The sequence below is a fragment of the Sciurus carolinensis genome, chromosome 4 (assembly GCF_902686445.1).
Source record: "Sciurus carolinensis chromosome 4, mSciCar1.2, whole genome shotgun sequence".
In the NCBI taxonomy this organism is placed as follows: Eukaryota; Metazoa; Chordata; class Mammalia; order Rodentia; family Sciuridae; genus Sciurus; species Sciurus carolinensis.
In genome coordinates, this window is record NC_062216.1 from 48,136,874 (window position 1) to 48,156,029 (window position 19,156).

General features: G+C 42.2%; 1 protein-coding gene across 2 annotated transcripts in view; it reads right to left on the reverse strand.

Moving 5' to 3' along the window:
- Positions 1-1,594: 1,594 nt before the first annotated feature.
- Positions 1,595-19,156, reverse strand: part of Mfhas1 (multifunctional ROCO family signaling regulator 1) — a 94,435-nt gene continuing 76,873 nt past the window's right edge. The window contains exons 2-4 of one of the 2 annotated variants that reach the window (XR_007108255.1): positions 15,082-15,208; positions 8,692-8,802; positions 1,595-4,217 (exon numbers count right to left, since the gene is read on the reverse strand). Coding sequence is in view for 1 of the 2 variants with exons in the window: in XM_047548820.1 (XP_047404776.1) it covers positions 4,184-4,217; positions 15,082-15,208 (161 nt within the window). In the remaining variant the exon portion in view is untranslated. The remainder of the gene's footprint in view (positions 4,218-8,691; positions 8,803-15,081; positions 15,209-19,156) is intronic. The other variant, XM_047548820.1, reaches the window with a different exon arrangement.

Here is a 19,156-nt window from a genome sequence, read left to right on the forward strand (position 1 = left end):
ATTCATTTATTTATATGCGGTGCTGAGAATTGAACCCAGTGCCTCACACATGCCAGGCAAGCGCTCTACCACTGAGCCACGACCCCAGCCCTGTTTTTTTGTTTTTTGTGGTGCTGGGGATTGAACCCAGTCTCATGCATGCTAGGCAACAGTGCTACCACTGAGTTACATCCCCAGTCCAGGGTCAGTGTTTAGAATGACATTCATTTCTTTCAAAAACTTTTTTTTTTTTTTGCATAAAAAAAGGCATTTCTTTCCTGAAGGAACTTATAAATATTCAAATCAGTTTCTGCATGGGTGAATTTTTTTCTTGCTGCTCAACCCAGATAACTTCCAAAGGTCATCTGCTGGAGAAGCCTTCCAGTCCCACCATGCCATAGGCCTTCCTTTGCAATGCAGGTGCAAGTCCCGCCAGGTGATGACTTTCCTCACTTCCTATCCCACTGGGGGCTACGCAGTCATGTGCAAAGTTGTCCTTCACAGTGAGAGTCAGCAGAGAAGCAACTTCTCTGTGTTAGTTGTGCTGGATTCAAAGTTCAGTAAACCTGGGATCTATTTTAAAAAGTTGGGGAAAAGAGCCTTGGGAGGGAACAATGTATGTGATAAATAATGTACTTCTAATTGTTAACACTGATACCCGCTTCTCTGTGTGACCTGCTCAGCAAGTTTAACTCAGTTTCCTGACTTAAAAAAAAAAAAAAAATTGAGGGCCAAATTGATGACATATGCTCAATCTGTGCTCTCTCCAACAGGAAGGGACAGCAGTGGCATTGACTGTCAGCTGTGAGGGGCACTTCAGAGGGGCCACACTTCCTGTTACACTACCCTTGGAAATTCTGCCAAATGGTTTCAGCTTTTCCACTGCCAGAGGCATGTTTGATTTCAGGGTATCCAGTGGTCTTACCTTCCTTTTCAGAAATCTTGTGACAAGGTCCACCTGGTCTGAGTGGGCCCTTTTTCCTTGTACCCAATGTCTTACACTTCAGGTCAGGGCTTGTCTGGTCTTGGTCCTTCCCCAGAGGCTATGTCTCTCTAAGAAGCAGTCACATTCTTTTTCTGCTCCATACCTCTGTCTGCCCTTTTTAAAAAGGCAGCAGGAACAGAGCCTCTGTCTGGCCCCCTGAAGGTCTGCTCTTTCGACCTGTCAGAGGCCCCAGGGCAGGACTTACAAGGCTGTGGCAGAACTCCTGCTAAAAGCCCTTGAAAAGAAGATCAGGGAAATGGAGCTTCCAAACCTATCATAAATCCATAACTTTGATTTATAATTATAATGGCTCACCAAAAAGAGGATCCCATTTAGAGACCGCGCCAATGTCGGGGACAGGAAGTAGCTGAGACTTAGAGTGCTGGCCTAGTATGTCTGAGGCCCTGGGTTCCACCTCCAGCCCCAAGAGATAGACAGTGTTCCAGACTCGGAGTTTTAAAACGGACTGAGTCTTCACCCTCAGGGACTCAGTTCCCAGAGAGATGAAAGCTGCCAACCCCCAAAGCTCAAACTTAACCAAACATAAAATAGCTACTCCTGAACTGAGAAAATTAAAAGTAAAAACAAATAACTAAACTCCAGGAATATCACTGCTTAACCATTTCTTTGTATTTTTATTGAATTTTTTTTTTTTTTTTCTGCCCAAATAACCCACAGTGAACTGAGAAACCACAATTACAATTCACAGACTGTGGCATGAAAAACATCACACACTCCATCAGGAATCACATCAAACCCTTTCCTCTTTATTCATTCAAAAGAAAGTCCAATGCACAAGTGTCAAATATGAGCACTGTCATTTTTTTTTTTCTTAGAAGGGGAAAAACATTTATTCTGGCAGCACTTTTACAATTCCAGGAAGTGGCTCTGATACCACAAGTTGCAGGAATAGAACCATAACAAACTTGGAGGGCATTTCTTTGAGAGGCAAGGGACTCCGTGGTTGGAAAAAAATTCTTCTTGTGCTTAGTGAATTGCCTGTCAGCCTCACTGGCCGCTGAGTCTTCCTGGGTGTTGAAAGAGAAAATGGAATTTCCTACATAGACACTGTGGAAAACTCCTGTAGAGCAGAGTGTTTTCTGTATCTCCAACCCTCCCCCCATGCTGAAGCAAGTTCTCACGCTTTTCTGGAGCTTCTTGTGGTCACATGACCCTCATCATGTGAACCTTTTGGCCAAAACACACGTGGTAGCAAGGTTTCCTCTTCCACTGCTTCTCTAGGGTTCAGATGATAGCACAAAACATGACTTGTCAAAAAAGAGCGGATATTAAGAACATGGGCATTTATGTTCATGAAAATAGCAAACACTTTGAGGGTATGTCACCCGAAGGGGCATTATTTCCATTTACATGGCCCTATGGGGAGTTGGCCCAAAGTCATACACTTGGGAGTCTCTTTCAAAGGACTAGTCAAAGTTGGTTGATTAGACAGTGTAAGAACTATCTCATGCCAATTAAAAAACTTATTGCCCAAGAATTCAATGGTCCATAGAGTGATTAAATGTTACCATTCAGTTTACACACACACACACACACACACACACACACACACACACACACGAGAACTGTGACAAAAGGATTAACCAGATTAGTCTTGTGACAGTGTTCTAAAATGAAAATGAGATCTCAAACTTGAAGTGTCATATTCAAGTATTTTAAAAAAAAATGTAAAAAGTCTGATCCCAGTTGATTTTAAGATGATAAGGAAATCATAACCAGGGCTTCTGGAGTCAGTGAAGTTAACTCCTGGGGCACAAAATATTTTACAAAAATTGATTTGTGATGTCTTGAAATGCAGCCACTTGTTCACTCTTTCTTTTAAACATGTGTGAAGACCTCGACTGCTGTGGCATTCCAAGAGTCAATACTTCATCAACAAAGTGAAAGAGTAACACCAGCTGACTCGCTCTTCTGTCTGACACTGGTGTGAAATGGTTTTGCACATTTTCTATCAACACTCGGAGGAGGCAGATGTAAACAGAGTCCTTTACATTCTTCAAAGAATGTGTTACTACTGCAGCATATGCTGTTTGGCCCCAATTAGGAGGAGACTAGAGAGCAACTTGTTGGGTTTGCTTTTTAAGTTTTACCTCCCAGAGATTTCAAAACAAGGGTTTTACTAGTTCTTGGCAGTAGATTGTCCTACTACAAGAGGCTCTGTATGAATAGCTAATGTGGGTTTATGCTCCCCAATGAGGAAGCTCATTATCCCAAGGTCCCACAGCCAGATGTGGAGGGCTCACAAAGTGCTCCGCTAAATTCTGGACCTGTTCTAGAAAGGAGAGGTTATGATTAGCAGAGCCCCTTGCATGTTCAAAACAGACTCCCGATGATCTGAAGCTACACTGATACACTGACTGAGGTTTTCCATGGACTCTCTGTTCCATTAAGAGCACCCCATCTCTGCCTTGACAATAATGATAGAGAACAGGAATGCTTCTGCCACCATGCACAGTGACTTACAGGCAGGGACCTAGAATAAAGATGGGAAGGGACACTGCCTGAAATGCATATGGAAGGATCCTGCTGATAAGTGGCGATCTGTGAAGCAACACTAGATCCGTGGGCTAACAGATACATAGACATCATCTTTTTTCTTTTCTTTTTTAAATCTGAGGAGGTAAAGAATAAAGAAAGAACAAAAAAGTCTTACACTAAAATAAGAAATCAGCCCCATCTTGGCACAGTCCTCATGCAAAATATTGCACCCAGTGTTAACTAACGCTAGAAGCTTCAAACTGTATAAATTTAAATGTATTTGCATATTATAAAAATAAAGATAAACATATACATATTTTACACTAGTTACGGAACAGCAATGAATGTCAGTCGATCCCTCTTTCACATTGAACAGAACTGAAACCCGAGTGCTCTAAATACTGCCACTATACTGTAACTATGGCTTATATGTGCACGGAAAACAAAATCCCTGAGAAGCCATTCAAAAAAAATTTTTTTTTTCTTTTCTTCAAGTAGCGCTCTCCTTGGAGGATCACAGTTCTGAGGTTCCGGTTGTGAAACATTAGCTCCATGCTCTCTCCCTCCTTCCCCCGCCCCCTCCCCACCTCTGCGGTGGTCCTCTGGAAGCACCCTGAGCATGTCTTCGCTCCAGTGCTTAGCACGTGCCTGGAAGTGCGGAGGGTTCCCCAGGTGAGTTCTGATGCTCTATTTTCTCCATGGAAATCCCACAGCCACAAGTCACTGGTTTCTGTGCTTTTCACCAACGTTCTTCCTAGATGGGTGAAAGAGAGGAAAGTACAGAAATGAGGACAGGCAACCAAGAATGATAATCCGAATGATAAGAAACGAGAGTGGTGATACAGATCCATTTGCTGCATGGGTTTTCATTTCTACTCCTATAACTCTCATAAACATGTACATGTCAGACCACTGACGTCCTCAGGAAGGGAAGTTGTTTTAGCAGTAAATCAGTCAAATATTTCTGTCTGTGACATTAGTTGCACATCAGCCATAAAGAGGGAATAATGCTAACTGGCTATAACACTTAATGCTATTGTAAATTTATAGAATAACTAGATTTCTAATTTACAACCCAAACTCTAAACACAAAACTGTTTCCTTTCAATAAACACATGCACGCCTGTGTACACATTACACCACGCTCCAGGAGTGGAAATATATACCAATAAGTGAGAAAGGATGCCTATCTGGTCTAAAAAGCATGATTTTAGGTAGTGTTATAAGCAAGGTTGTTGACTCAGGTCTAGAGTTTGATGAGTATGCAGTGAAGAATCTGCTGCATCTCAGTTGACTAGACACGGCGGCATTCAAGTCAAACCAAATAGTTACAGGAAAGGGACATCAAATATCCCTATCCTTTATTTCGGTTTTCCTACAATGACACAGGACAGCATGTTTTAAAAGCATTTAAGCACCATTTAATAAGCCATTTAATACAAAGACAAGGAAGGAAAGAAAAGGAAAAAGGGGTATGATCTGTGACCCCCCACCCCCATCTCTTCTTTTTTTTTTTTTTTTTTTTGTGCTGCTGGGGATTGAACCCAGGGCCTTGTGCTTGCGAGAGCGAGCACTCTACCAACTGAGCTATCTCCCCAACCCCCCCACCCCCATCTCTAATCATGCTTCCTGAGTTCAGACTCTGATAATTCAATATCCACCTAAGACATCCTTCCATCCCATGTAAGAATCAGCTTGATCAAGCTTAATAAAAGTAACCTCACCCAAAGTAAGCTTCTTCCATTGATTAGTTCCATGCCGGGAGCGGTGCTTTTCAATGTAGCACATTATTTGATTAATTCTCACCACCTGACTATCTCACCAGGTTAGCTCTATCTTACTGGGCACTTTACTGAGACGGAAACTAAGTTCCAAGAGGTTAAATGACTTCCTGGAGGGAGGTAAAACCCCTAGTGCGGGCAGAGCCAGGCCTTTAATCGGGACCATGTGACTCCAAAGCCCGCTTGATGAATACAAGACAGGTGGGTTCTTTGGGACACAGGATAGTTTCACAATTCTGTGTCATTCGACTATAAAGAAGGCCTATTCATACAGTAAACTCCCAGTACAGAAGGTTTTGAAACTCTCAAATTCAAGCAATAATATTATTGATCAAACTGTAAAGAGGATGGGAGTATGAAAATATGTATCTCAACCAGGCAGTTCGTTTTGGTGCTATGAGTTTGGGGTTCAAGTGGGAGATGGGCTATATAATTTTTTTTTTTTTTTTCACTGAATCTAATGAACCTTTGGAAATGCAGCCAGTTGGGTCTGGCTGGCTGCTCCCTTGAGTCACACCTAAGACTGAGAATTGCAAGAACTCCGAATCAAGGGCCCCTAAGAGGGAATATCCCATTGTTTACCAGTTTCAGCAGTTTCCCACATCACCACCAATTTTCACTTTTGAGTTCCTAGGGGAAAAAAGCCATTGAATCTATTTCTCAATAAACTCATCCTTCAAGATCCACCTCAAATATGACTTCCTGGAACTTTCTCTGAAAGTGGAGTTCTTTCTTCTGAGTACATCCCAGATTCCATACACATACTTATCATGGTAGGCATCCTATTTTAATAGCAATTCAACAGTCACAAGTTTGCTTATTTCTTTGATTCTCATTCTATAAAAGAGTCTTGAGGGCAGGATCTGACTTCGTTATTTCTGCATCCTCAAAGACATGCAGGAAAAAATAACTGATTAGAGTTAGAAGCCTTCCCAGAGATGAAAGATGCTAAGGTCCCACAGGGGGTGCTATGGTCGACATCCTCCATAGTAAGGGAGCATCTCTGGGTCAGTAGTGTCTGGGTTCTGTGAAGGGCCTCGTGGGACATGCCCAGGACTTTGCACTTGAACATGTAATCCCCAGGAAGACATCCAAGGCTTTAGGGAGAGATGTGATGGGGGTTGAAGTTAAAAGATAATACTGAAGGACAAAATGATTAGAATGTAGCACGGCAGTTGACACTCCATCAAGTTCATGCATGTCAAGGCACACTGCTAAGAGGGGACAGCTGGTCTTGGTGACAGACCACGCATGGGGAATAGAGGAGAGAAAGGCATTGAGTCTGACAAATTCTTGGTTGGGAAGATGGTTGCAAAGCTCTGCCCCTACCTGAGAGAAAACAGAGACAGTCGAAGATCTTTGGGGGAGATAGACAATTAATTCAGTCCTCCACCTATGCATCCTGAAGGACATTTAGGGGAGTTGCCAAGTGGGACACGGGAGACTGAGGTGTGGAGCTGAAGGGAGAGCTCAGCCTGGGGGTTCCTGGGTTAGAAAACCTGACACTCACTCACAGGATGCAACAAAGAAATTTTGACTTTGAGTCAAAATCAAAATTTCTTAAAACACTGAAGCTGAAAATGAAGCCATAACATTTTGTATTAATCATATCTTTTATTTTCTATGTTCTGATGCTTTGATATCTGGGGTTTTGCTGACCATGGAGGGACTGGCCCTCCCAGAGGTAGCCAGGTCCTAAAAAGAGTAAACAACTCACTGTCCATGTACCTTCCACATACAAACCAACCTGTCCAGAGCCCAGACCCCAGCCACCTCCTTCATTTGCGCTCACAGAGTCTCCATCCACCTGTCCTAATCACCCCAGGGTCAAATGCCAGACATCCAGGGACAGCCTTTTTTTTTTTTTTTTTCACCCAAGAACACTGAAATAATTTAAATGAGCCAATCCCAAGCTTCCTTTCACTTCTTTGCTTGCTCCTTCCCATGGAAACCACAATAAAAGCTTTGCCCATGGTTCCTCCCTCTTTCTCTGCTTCATGATCAACCCCAGTACGTGCTTCCCTAGGTAGCCCCCAACACCGCAGTGTGGCATACCCCCATCTCCTGGGAAGGGTGGATATTAAAACATCGTTTCCATGGCAGTCATCTGCTGATCTGTTGGTTTACTGTACTTTACATCTTCTATGAATGTACTATATTCTTAAATACAAGTGAGAGCCTCCAGAACCATGACAACTACCCCAAAGCAGATTGCAGACACAGCAGTGCATTCAGAAAATGGCTTTGCCTTGGACTCTGCGCTCTCTGTCTTGTGTGATTTACATGGTTGCTGGCAAGATCCAATGAGTCAGGGGTTTTTGCTCTGAGGAATTTATACAGATATTGTTGGCTTGTGACTACAATAAGAAAGAAATGATAGCTCTCATTTCCTCTTTATTCCATGAAGATAGGGTTGGTGTATTGAGGTTTACTGCAGGTACCTTATAAACAGATCTTTGTGCAATGAACCTTGACCTGTGCCTGGTGGTAGAGAAGAAGGGAAGTCAATATCCTTTCCTACCTATCCAGTACATTATGTTTACCCTCCTTGAGCAGGCACTTCAATTAGTAAGCTGCTGAGTAAGTTGGTGGGCAGATTTTTGTCACAGCGTCTACATCCACAGAGGAATTTTGTTTTTATTTTTTACTTTTACATGCTATCAATATATATTCCTAGTAGAAATGATCCTAGCTAAATAACTAGCATAAAAGTTAGTAAACTAACTATACTAAATGATTTACCTGCAATGGCCTGTACATATGAAACAACCTCATGAGATAAGTACTTCTAATATCTGTACTTTATAGATATTTAGAGTCATAGCACCAATAAATAGTAAAGATCCAAACTTGGGAAATATAAAACAGTTTTGAGAAAAGAAATAGAAACACTGTTTTTAAAAAGCTATATGCTGTGTTAACTAACCTTGACTTTTCCTGATGTTATATTCTGGCATAACGATAGAATATATATATATATATATTTTGTATGTGTGGTACTGGGAAACAAACCCACAGCCTTATGTATGCTATACAAGTGCTCTACCTCTGAGCTATATCACCAGCCCTTTAGTTTTATTTTGAGACATGGTCTCACTAAGTTGCCCAGGCTGATCTTGAACTTGTGATCCTCCTGCCTCAGGTGTGGGCCAGTGTGCCCAGCATAGTATAAATGTTTAAAAAATCTTTTTTTTTTTTTTTACCTAGTATGTATCTAAGATTACTGACATATGAAATATTACAGTAAGTTAAATGAAAGAATTAAGCAGCTTCCTATTCCTAATTCCCAAATGTGAGTGCATTCTGGACAAGCAGAAGATTAGCTACCCTAGGATGGCCTGCTCTGTGGAATCTCTTCATCCCCAACGCCCTCACCCCATAAGCTCTCCAGGTCTTCAGGAGGGCCTTACCTATTCAAGACCCTCTCTGCACTTCCCCCAGACTTACCCTTAAAACTTGGTGCTCCTAAAGTCACAGATTTGGTACAGTAAAAATGATGGCATAAGGGAAAGAAGCACTATCTTTTCCATTTAATTTTCCAAGAAAGTATGAAGGTACCTAAGCAGAGAGGGGAGAAATTCCAGTATCAATGTGGCTGATGGGAGACTAAAGGATTAAAGAAACACAATTTTTCCTAGCCTGTAAGAACAGTCAGGCGATGAGTGGTCACTCCTTGCATAGGACAAAACAAACCAATGCAAACCAATGTGACCACTCCACGGGCAACATCCACATTTGGCCTTTTCCTCTGAAACACCAGACCATCCCCATCATCCATGCCTTAAAATTCTGTGACCACTGAAAACTTCTCTATTGTGATAAAACCAAATTCATCTTGTGCCATTGTTTTTAAAAATACGTGATCAAGCCCATACAAACTAATCGTAGGGCACTAAGACATATTTTGCCTCTTTATCTGGTGAGAATAAAGACCACAGAGTCTTCATTCTACTTTTTATAAAAGCTTATTTTAGTTGGTCTTAAATATCCTTATGTCAATACAAAGTCATTGCAAAAATTCCTGTGCAAAGTAATCAGTGGACTTTTGAGAATACTTAGAAGCAGCAAGTCACTGGACTGTTGCTTGAGTGAAAATTCTACTGTACATAGGCATGAATCCAAGTTTTTAAAAAGGGATTTTGAAATGCACTGTATATCAGCCTTGCCCTCTATTGTTATGAGTACTTTCTAGAAAAGGAGAAAGCTTAGCCCAACAATTTTCAAACCCGCCCATTTTTGCTAATTCTTTAACACAGGACCTGCCAAAATCAGAATTAACTGCCTTCTTCACTCTGCAAACTCCCACCACTCCCCAGATGATGGAAAACACAGACATGGTGCCACCAGAAGAGAAGGGTCAACTGTCAGGAAATGAAAATGATACATTCCCACTTCCTGTATGTTCAAGGGTCAGTCCATTAAGAAACCGCATGGAAGAATGTGAGTTGGATTCCAGCCTGCCTCAAGGTAAAATGTTTTCACTGGCTAACCTGTTCAGTTCTGTCTTTTGCACAGAAATCAGCAGTTCAATTTGGTTATCAGGCAGTTTATCACACAGTGTACAGTTTAATTGGTGGAGCAGCACATTGCTCTGAACTTCTTTGGAAAGAAAAAGAGAGACATCCTGCAGAATACCTACAAATGACGTATCACTGGCAAGTTGCCATTTACCCAAAGAAGCTCATGTTCCCTGTGAGCTAGAATATTAAATATCTCAACCTGGATGGAGACAGGCATTCACAAATAAAAATGTAAAAAGATTGAGAGTACAGTTGGCCCTCCCTATTCTTGATTTCTGCATCCTCAGATTCAATCAACTGCAGGTTGAAAATATTTTGGGGGGTTGGGGAGAGGGACGGCATGTGTATGGAATTTGCCTTCATCATTATCCCCTAAACTATACCTTTTAGCAACTATTTATACAGCATTTGCATCATAAGTAATCTAGGAATGATTTATAGTATATAGGAGATACATATAGTATAGTCATATGCAGGTATGCATAGTACTATGGTTTTTTTAAGAAGGGACTTGAGCATCTACAGATTCTTGTGTCCATGGGGGTGGGGGTGGAGTCCTGGAAACAATCCTCTAATGGATATCACAGGGTGAACACTTACTTTTGCCTCTTCCAGCTCCTAATGTCCAAGACTCAGCATCCCCTGAATATCTAGGGGTCAACTGGGCCACCACCAAGAAGCCCTGAAGGAGGGTCATCTCCCTCCATGCAGATCCATCCATCTTTCCTTCATCCAGAACACAAGGGGTCTGCAGTGGGGGTGCAATTTGATTCCTTACCATGGGAACTGAACCGTGCCTGGGATAACATGTTTTTCTGAGAACTTCTTTAAAACTTAGAAAACTGTTTAATTCTAACACACAAGGGAGCAAAACCACTCTGGAAAGTCACACTAAAATGATTTATTGACTGCATGGGACACGAGGTATTGTACTAGACCCAAGTGATAGCAATTAGCACAAGGCATCTTTCTGATGAAGACGGACTGTGATGAATGATGCACTGCACAACTGTAAATACACTGATAATCACTAAATGGGTGAGTTTTATGGTATGTAAATTATGCAACAGTACAGCTTGAAAAAATGAATGTCATGCAAATTGTGTCCTTGAGGAAGTTGGCATTTCTTGTAGCAATGCAGGCGAATTTGCTACAAGATGCAATGTTCATCTCCTGTCAAATGCAGATATCCTTAAAAATCAAGATATCTAAAGTATGGAAATAACTCATGTTTCTATCTAATCATCAGCAAAGAGGACAAAAAGTCACTTAGTTCCCATTTCTTCCTGGAGGGACAGATGTGGGAAGGGAAGCATTTCATTCCATTCCTGAGACCTCTTCTCAACAGAATGCTGGTGGAGACCTGAGTCACCAACCATGGAGACAAGCCGCAGGAATAAATTGTATTTAAAAAAAAAATCACTGATGACTCCTGATTCTGCATCTCTCCTCATGGGGGAATATAACATCTAGAAAAAAATTTAAGTGAGAAACAGAAAAGCTTGGGATTCATAAAGAAGGACCATGGTAGAGCACTTGTTTAGCATACATGAGGCCCTGGGTTCAATCCCAGTACTGCAAATAAACAAAACCAAAAACTCATACAGAGCTGGGCGAGGTGGTTCACACCTGTAATCACAGTGGCTTGGGAGGCTGAGGCAGGAGGAGAGTGAGTTCAAAGCCAAGCCTGCTAAGCAAGTCACTGAGACCCTTTCTCTAAATAAAATACAAAATAGGGCTCAGGACGTAGCTCAGTAGTCAAGGGTCCCTGGGTTCAATGACCAGTAACAAAAACAAAAACAAAACAAAACAAAACCAAAATCAAGAGGAGGTCCAAATAATAGTCATGGATGTTCTTTTTCTTTATAAACTGTACTGTACCACCATTATTTTACATTTGGTCAGAGGCAGGGTAGTTCAATGACAAGTGTCTGATCTAATCTATAAACGAGAGGAGTTGACTCAATTGAGAAAGGTTTGAACTGTCTTTTTTAAAACCACCAAAAGATCTAGACTGACAACCCGAGTAGGGTGGTTATCTTGCTACCTGGGACTGTTCTGATTGGTGCTTGTCGTCCCAGTATGATTATTAACAGCCTTCCTGTCACTCTCCATCCTTTCTTGATGTGAACAACAAATGACAGTTTCACCCTACCTGAGAGTGGAAGGCACTGAGAGAGGCTGATAGTAATGCAGCACCCATCAGTTCTGTCTTGGTGCTGCCAACTGGATATGGACAAGAAAAAGGTCCAACAGACAAAGGCGAGGCCTCACCAGCCAGGAGCCCACCTTAGAGGTGCAGAAGGGATCTGAGAGACCAGAATATCTAGCACACACACATGAATCAATTGAGAGACGTCTATGTTTTTAAGGCTCATGCCTGGTCCTTTTTTCTCCAGAAATTCCGATGCCTGATGAGGCCCCATCTTGCCATCCACATTCATTTAGTGAGATGAGAGGAAATAAAAGGTCACTTTTTAGTGATCAACAACCTCAGTCTCCCAATTTCTCATGCTTGTCAGACTCCAAGTCTCAGACTTGGCACTATGTCACATTGACTTAATGACCACCTCTTCTGACAGCTGTCCTCATCGATCCCCCCCAGATCTTCCACATCAATACACTGTCATCCAGGTATGTTTTAGACCTTCCATTAGACCTTCCACTGGGCCAGGCTGCCTCCATGTATGCTTTTGTGTGTGTGTGTGTGTGTGTGTGTGTGTGTGTGAGTGTGTGTGGTGCTGGGGATCAGATCCAGGGCCTTGTATATGCGAGGCAGGCCCTCTACCAACTGAGCTATATCCCCAGCCCCCATGTATGCTATTGTGTTCATGGATGGGCTGTGGATGCTTAAAGGATGTGGGGTGTAAAATGGATGGCATAAGCAGAGGCTTCAAATCTTAAGCATACGTTCAAGTACATGGTCACGAAAGGTACATTTTCTCCTTGCCTCCACGCTAGAAAATAAGTCCTGCCAGAGAAGTGAAATGTTCCAGCTTAAAGAAAACTCCTTCATTTAGAGTTGAGAATTACACTGCAAAGCTGCCATCCATTTTATGAGACATTGTGGTTTTTTTTTTTTTTTACCTTTTCAAAATAGAGCTATTCAGATTGCTAGGTTAAAAGTGGTTCGATCCCTAATGGTGCTCCCTCCAGCAAGGCCGCCTTTTTCTGATTGCCTGAGATTTTAAAGCTGCCAGTTCATTTAGGTTCAATAAGCTGTCAGAGGGAAAGGCTGATAACATTTTTTTTTTCAGGTTGGTGTAAATGTGGTCTTTCTGTGGCAGTACAAGAAGCCCATGGGAAAACACTGATAACGCTGGCTGGGGGCCAATATGGATATTATAACTCCTACCCCTACTTTGCCTATTAAATGGCATGCATCTACAGCAAAACAATAGATTAATGTCTCTCTTGTCTCTCTTGGGAAATTTATGCCAATGGAAAGTGTATTGAATAACTGTTTCCCTTTATTCCATACCTGCTGGTTCTAAAATACCCCCACATCATGGCCCTAGATGAATCTGAAAAAAAAGGAGGGAACCAATAGATACAAATTCAAAAAAAATTCAAAAAACATAAATAAAATTTCTGCATTGTTGATATGTTCAGGATGGGGGATAATAGGAACTTGCTAAGCAATCCTACTTTAATATTTAAGAAGCACATTCAGATTTCAGTATGTTAGGGTCACATCAGTGATGAAATAAACTAGGCACGTGTTAGATAAAACAGCATGATGAATACAGTATTAGATTAGAGTTTCCCTTGGCATTCAGTGATATTTTCCAGCGAAGATGGATTAGGGATGTTCTGTCTTATGAGTTGCCCCATTTGGTGAAAAGGGGGCTCCCACCTCCACAGCAGCTGCTAATGTGTGACAATGCCACTGGAGAGTCCGGAACCAAAGCTCCTAAAAGAGCTGCCACTTTGAGGACAAGGCATGCATGGTTCCTACCACGCAGAGCTCTGGCATGTGGCTGAACAGGAAATTTCCCCAAGATGATGAACAGTCACAATTCTCAAAAGCAAAATTTCCAGCTTCCCTATAAAAACAGCAACCACACAAAACTTAACATATGAGAAAATAATTCTACGTGGCCAACCAGGCACAAAAATTAAAGTTTGCTGCATGCATAGGAGTCATGTTGCTGATATCACCCAGATAATGAGATGTGACCCAAGAAGATCTGTTGCTGCTTTTTCAAGGTATGAGATACATGGGCATTTCATCTCAGCTAAAAGTGGCCTTTTGGGTTCCTAGTACTACAAAAATAAATATGTAAGTTAAAAACCCAAACAGACAGGGTGGGTTCCATCTAGAATACCAAGCTCACATTCTACCCAATAATTAGTGTGCATACATGCATTCTGTCTTTAAGTCCTTTTTGGGAGAAGGTGGTGGCAAGCTGCATGGTCCTTGATTTTCAGGGATGGACTAGAAATGCAGAGCCCTGCAGCAAAAAAGAATCTCTTACAGATTTTCAGCAGGTTTTTCTTACTTAATGGTTCCTCACTGTTCTCTAAAGTGAAAACCACTTAATTCTGCAATGACAGAGTTAAGAACTCACTTGGGACACTTTTGGGGTTTAGGCAGAACCTAACAACCTCTCAACAAAGCTCTGCATAAATGATGTGGGGGGGAAAATGTTCTTTTGGTTACATATGCTTATAAATATACAAAAAATTAAGCATTTCATTTTACTCATATATATTTATATTTATTTTATATATTTATATATATTTGGGGGGGCACTGGGGATTTAACCCAGGGTGCTTTACTACTGAGCAATATCTCTGGTCCTTTTTAATTTTAATTTTGAGACAGGGTCTCACTGAGTTGCTGAGGCTGGCCTCAAACTTGCAATCCTCCTGTCTCAGCCTCCAGAGTCCCCGGGATTACAGCATGTGACATGGTGCCTGGCTAAACTGGGCATTTTAAATAAGTAAACTGTGTAGTTTGTTTGTGATAGCTCAATGAAGTTGTTAAAAGATGCTCTAACTTTATCAGTGAAAGTAAAAAAAATAGCAAAAAGAGAAAAATAATAGTTCACATTTTGCTACATAAGCCACGGTGTTGACATCATTCAGAAGAATCACATCTTTCTTTTTTTGGAACTGGGGGTTGAACCCAGGGCTTTGTGAATGCAAGGCAGATGCTTTGCCTCTGAGCTACATCCCAGCCCAGAATCACATCTTTCTGCAGGGACTTTTGAGGATTTGTGCAGATGCAATTTAACTTGGCTTTTGGTTATCACATCTACAGAGCCAGGATTAGGAGTGGGAAGCGGGGGCCGGAGGGGCTTTCTAAACTCACTTAGAACAGGGGCTGATCACAGTCGGCGTAGGTGGGTAAACCAAGGCAACATTCACTCGCTCGCTGCCGTTCTTGGGGCAAATGATTTCTGCCACTCCTTCTGGTCTGGGCTGGCTCAGCAACTCCCCTGCAGAAGAAGAGGAAAATGCATTAAGGAGGGGTGGCCTACAGAGAAAGGAACACAATGCCTGAGGTGGGAAAGGGAAGGAGAAGGGCAGGTAGCGAGGAAGCCGGTCTACGGACAATGGAGGCGGAGAACAAAGGTGCTCCCAGGAACAGCAGGACTGGCTGGGCTCCCGTCCTCACTGTCTGAATTGTCATCTGTATCACCATGGAGAAGGTGTTATGGCAGGAAGGCTCCTCTCCTGGACAAAGACAGCATCTGCCACCATCCTGCTCACCTTCCTTTTCACAGACCAACTCAGAGATCTTTATGAGCCAGGCTCCCTAGAGCCCAGCGAGGCAGCACTGCCAAGGAAGGCGTTCATAATTAGGATTTGGGACAGATGGGGTTGGGGCAGAAGGTAGCAGCCTTTCAACAAAGCCCTGCACACAGATGATCTGGACGGGCGGGAGACTCAAGGTGTTAACAAGGTAAAGGGCCCCAAAGCAGCCCAGCCCCCTCCTGGCAAGAGCATTTCCAGGCCAGGTCTGTGTGCCACGCTCAAAGCACCAACTCTGCACTATCTTATGACTAATGGGACCTAGTAAAAACAGATGATTAACTTAATGGATTGCCACAGTGCCTAAAGGAAATCAGATACTGCATGCCCCGGATATGATCTCTCTCCAACTAGATCATCAGTTCCCTAAGGGCAGTGCTGGACTTCTACTTCCATTCCTTAGTTTCCTCCTGCTGATCCACCTTGCCTCCTTCTCTTCTTGGGGCCAGCACAGAGTGCTCCGTCTTCTCAGTTTTCAATAAGCAGCTTTGGCAATGATGATGGCAATTTTTGCCTGAAATTTCCTAGTCAAACCAGGAAAGTCAGTAAACCAGACCAGGGACACAAAAGGTATGCCCGCGGGGGTGAGACATGACTGAAAGTCACACTTCATCTTTATTGTCGTCATGGCTTTTCTTGCTCATGTGAAACTCTAGAGATTCGGAGGACAAGCTATGATCAAAAAAACAAAAAAACAAAAAACGCTTGTTCAAAATACTGTATTTCTGAGCACCTGTTAACTGTGCACAAAGCACATGTTCCATGTGCCAGCACTGCACTTAGAGCTTTAAGTAGACATAGCATTTAATTCATACGACGTCTGGTGAAGGTTTGTCCTCAGTTTATGAATGGGGAAGCTAATGCTCAGGAGGTTGTGTGACATACAACAGGAAATAACAAGTGGCAGACTGAAGACATAAACTCAGTCCCATCTCTTGGGCCCCTCCCGTGGGCTACCAGCCTCCAGATTCTCCCCCAACCAGGGATTGCTTGTTCATGTCAGAATGTCTTTCCTGGAGGAGTAATCTAAAATTCACTATTTAAAAAAAATGAACTAAAGGTTTTACATATTTATGCTTTCAGGAAAGGCACTAGTTTCCGGACTGGAACATTTTTACATGACTTTGCACAATATTCAGTACCACAAACTTACCGTAAACACCAAACTACCACTAAAATTCATTTAGCATCATCGGCTTATCTCGAGGGTGTCAGAACTGCACTCTGACAGTTAGGAAAAGATTCCAAAATATAAAAAGCACAGTGACGAATGTAAACATTAAATGCCATCAAAGTAATAAGGTAAACTCAAGTAACAGCATGTGAGAACTAGACTGAAACCTGGAAGTCCTCCAGTCCAAACACCACTTGGTAAATCAGTAATCTCTGAGTTTTAACAGATCTGCTCCAAGTCCCCTAAGAGCTATGCATCTTTAAACCAACCTCTCCAAACACACCCAGGGCCAGGACCACAAGAGAGGCTGTTTCGAGCACCCCGGCTGGACTGCCCTCACCTGCCTCCTCTTCTGTTAGTTTCGAGTTCTACTTTTGGTTCTAAGATTGTCCCCAAGGACTGAATAGGCTGGGCTTCTTTGGTTTCCCCTCAAAACTCTGTTGGTCAGAATTTCACACAGGCCTCAACTCCATCTGCTTTTGGCTTCCTGGGTTCCCTAGATAACACTGTGGATGCCAAGTCCCTGTCCCCGACGCCCCTCCCAGGCAACAGTCTAGCACAGCTGGCTTCTTTGCTGAGCAAGTTGCAGCTTTTGGTGAGCCTAAGTTTGGTTTGCCAGAAAATTGGAAATAATTTGCAGAAGACTATTAAGCCTTAGTTACCAATTTCTTTGAAACCAATACTGTTACTGTCCTTCCTTAAAAAGCCAGGTAACTGGTTTTGTTTGAATTCTATTCCTAGCAGTGTGGTCAGTTTTAGTGTTATACTTTGGATGTGGTTTGTACCCCAAGGGTCAGACCCAGTACCTTGTGTGGAAGTGCTGAGAGGTGGCAGATCCTTTAAGAGGTGGGGCCTTGAGAGAGATCCTCAGGTCAACTGCACACATGTCCTCAGATGAGACTGAGGGACTCTTCTCTCTCTGACTTCCTGTTTTTTGATATAATTTCTCTTCCCACAAGTGCTCCTATCATTGCCATCTGCCATGAGGTGATGCAGCCAAAATCCTTGCCAGAGTCTGCAGCATGCTGTTTGGACTTTCAGCCTCCAAAACTTGAGAGCTAAATAAACCTTTTTTTTTTTGGTTATAAAAAATTAGCCTGTTTCAGGTATTTCCTTATAGTAATGAAAGGAGGTCTTATACACATGGGAACAGAGCATGAAGGTAGAAGGCAGTTGGTTATAAAAAATTAGCCTGTTTCAGGTATTTCCTTATAGTAATGAAAGGAGGTCTTATACACATGGGAACAGAGCATGAAGGTAGAAGGCAGTTGGTTATAAAAAATTAGCCTGTTTCAGGTATTTCCTTATAGTAATGAAAGGAGGTCTTATACACATGGGAACAGAGCATGAAGGTAGAAGGCAGTGAAGTTTCACATATAAAAAATTCACTTGATGCTAACGAATACTGAGCAATAAGCAGAACAGTTCATAATTTCAAGTGCACTTATATAGTCCAACAATGTACTATATGTGTGTATATATGTCACAAAAATCTCACTATTATAATTATAATGCACTAATAAAAATTAATATACACAAAGAACAATTTTTTTAAAAAAGGAAAAAAGCATGCATAGTTCCTACACTACAAACATAAGAACAATAGCTTTTTCCTCTCAAACCTGTCTCTAAAATGACGAGAGGTTTGTAATGTGTATATTATCAAGAAAACTGTAAAGCTAATCATCCTCAAATTTAGCACAAACTTGATCTTCAAAATAAAGTACATTCTTGAGCTGAGGAACAATTAAGGCCTTCCTGTGTGTGTGGGACTGTAGAAGATGCAGGGGAAATACAGATGTAAGGCATGGATTCTGACAGGAAGGACCTCAGGATCTATAGGGAGAAGATGTACAAAGCACTCAATCCTGCATGACAAGTGCCCTTAGGGAATTCCTATGAGATGTTAGAGAATGATGAGAAGGTGAGGTCAATGCTGATTTGCAGGAATGTGAAAGAGCTCAACAAGTGTGGAATATTTAGCCAAAAGACCCACTGCTATGATCTGGATGAACGCTGTCCCAAGGTCCACAGGTACAGGCATGGTGCTTAGGGTGATGGAATTAGAGGTGCTGTGGATGTTTAAGAGGCAAGGCCTTTTGGAGGCTCCTTAGGTCATCGGAAGCACGCAATGGGATTGTGGGACCCCAGTCTTTTCCTCTGTTTCCCACCTTGATATGTGAACACTGGCTCCAACATGTGCTCTTGCCATGACATTTTGCTCTTGCTAGAGGTTCAGACCAGAGGGTTGCCTGACCTTGGACTTGAACTTCCAGAACCATGAACCCAAATAAATCTCTCCGTCAAGTAGTAATGCAAAGCTGTTTAATACAATCAGTAAAATTCATTATTAAAATGGAGAAAAGAATGTGTGCAGACGTGACAAACCTCAAGCTGAAAACAAAACTGGATTAACCCAGGGAGAAAAAATGATGGCCACAGTAGCTTGATGTCATAT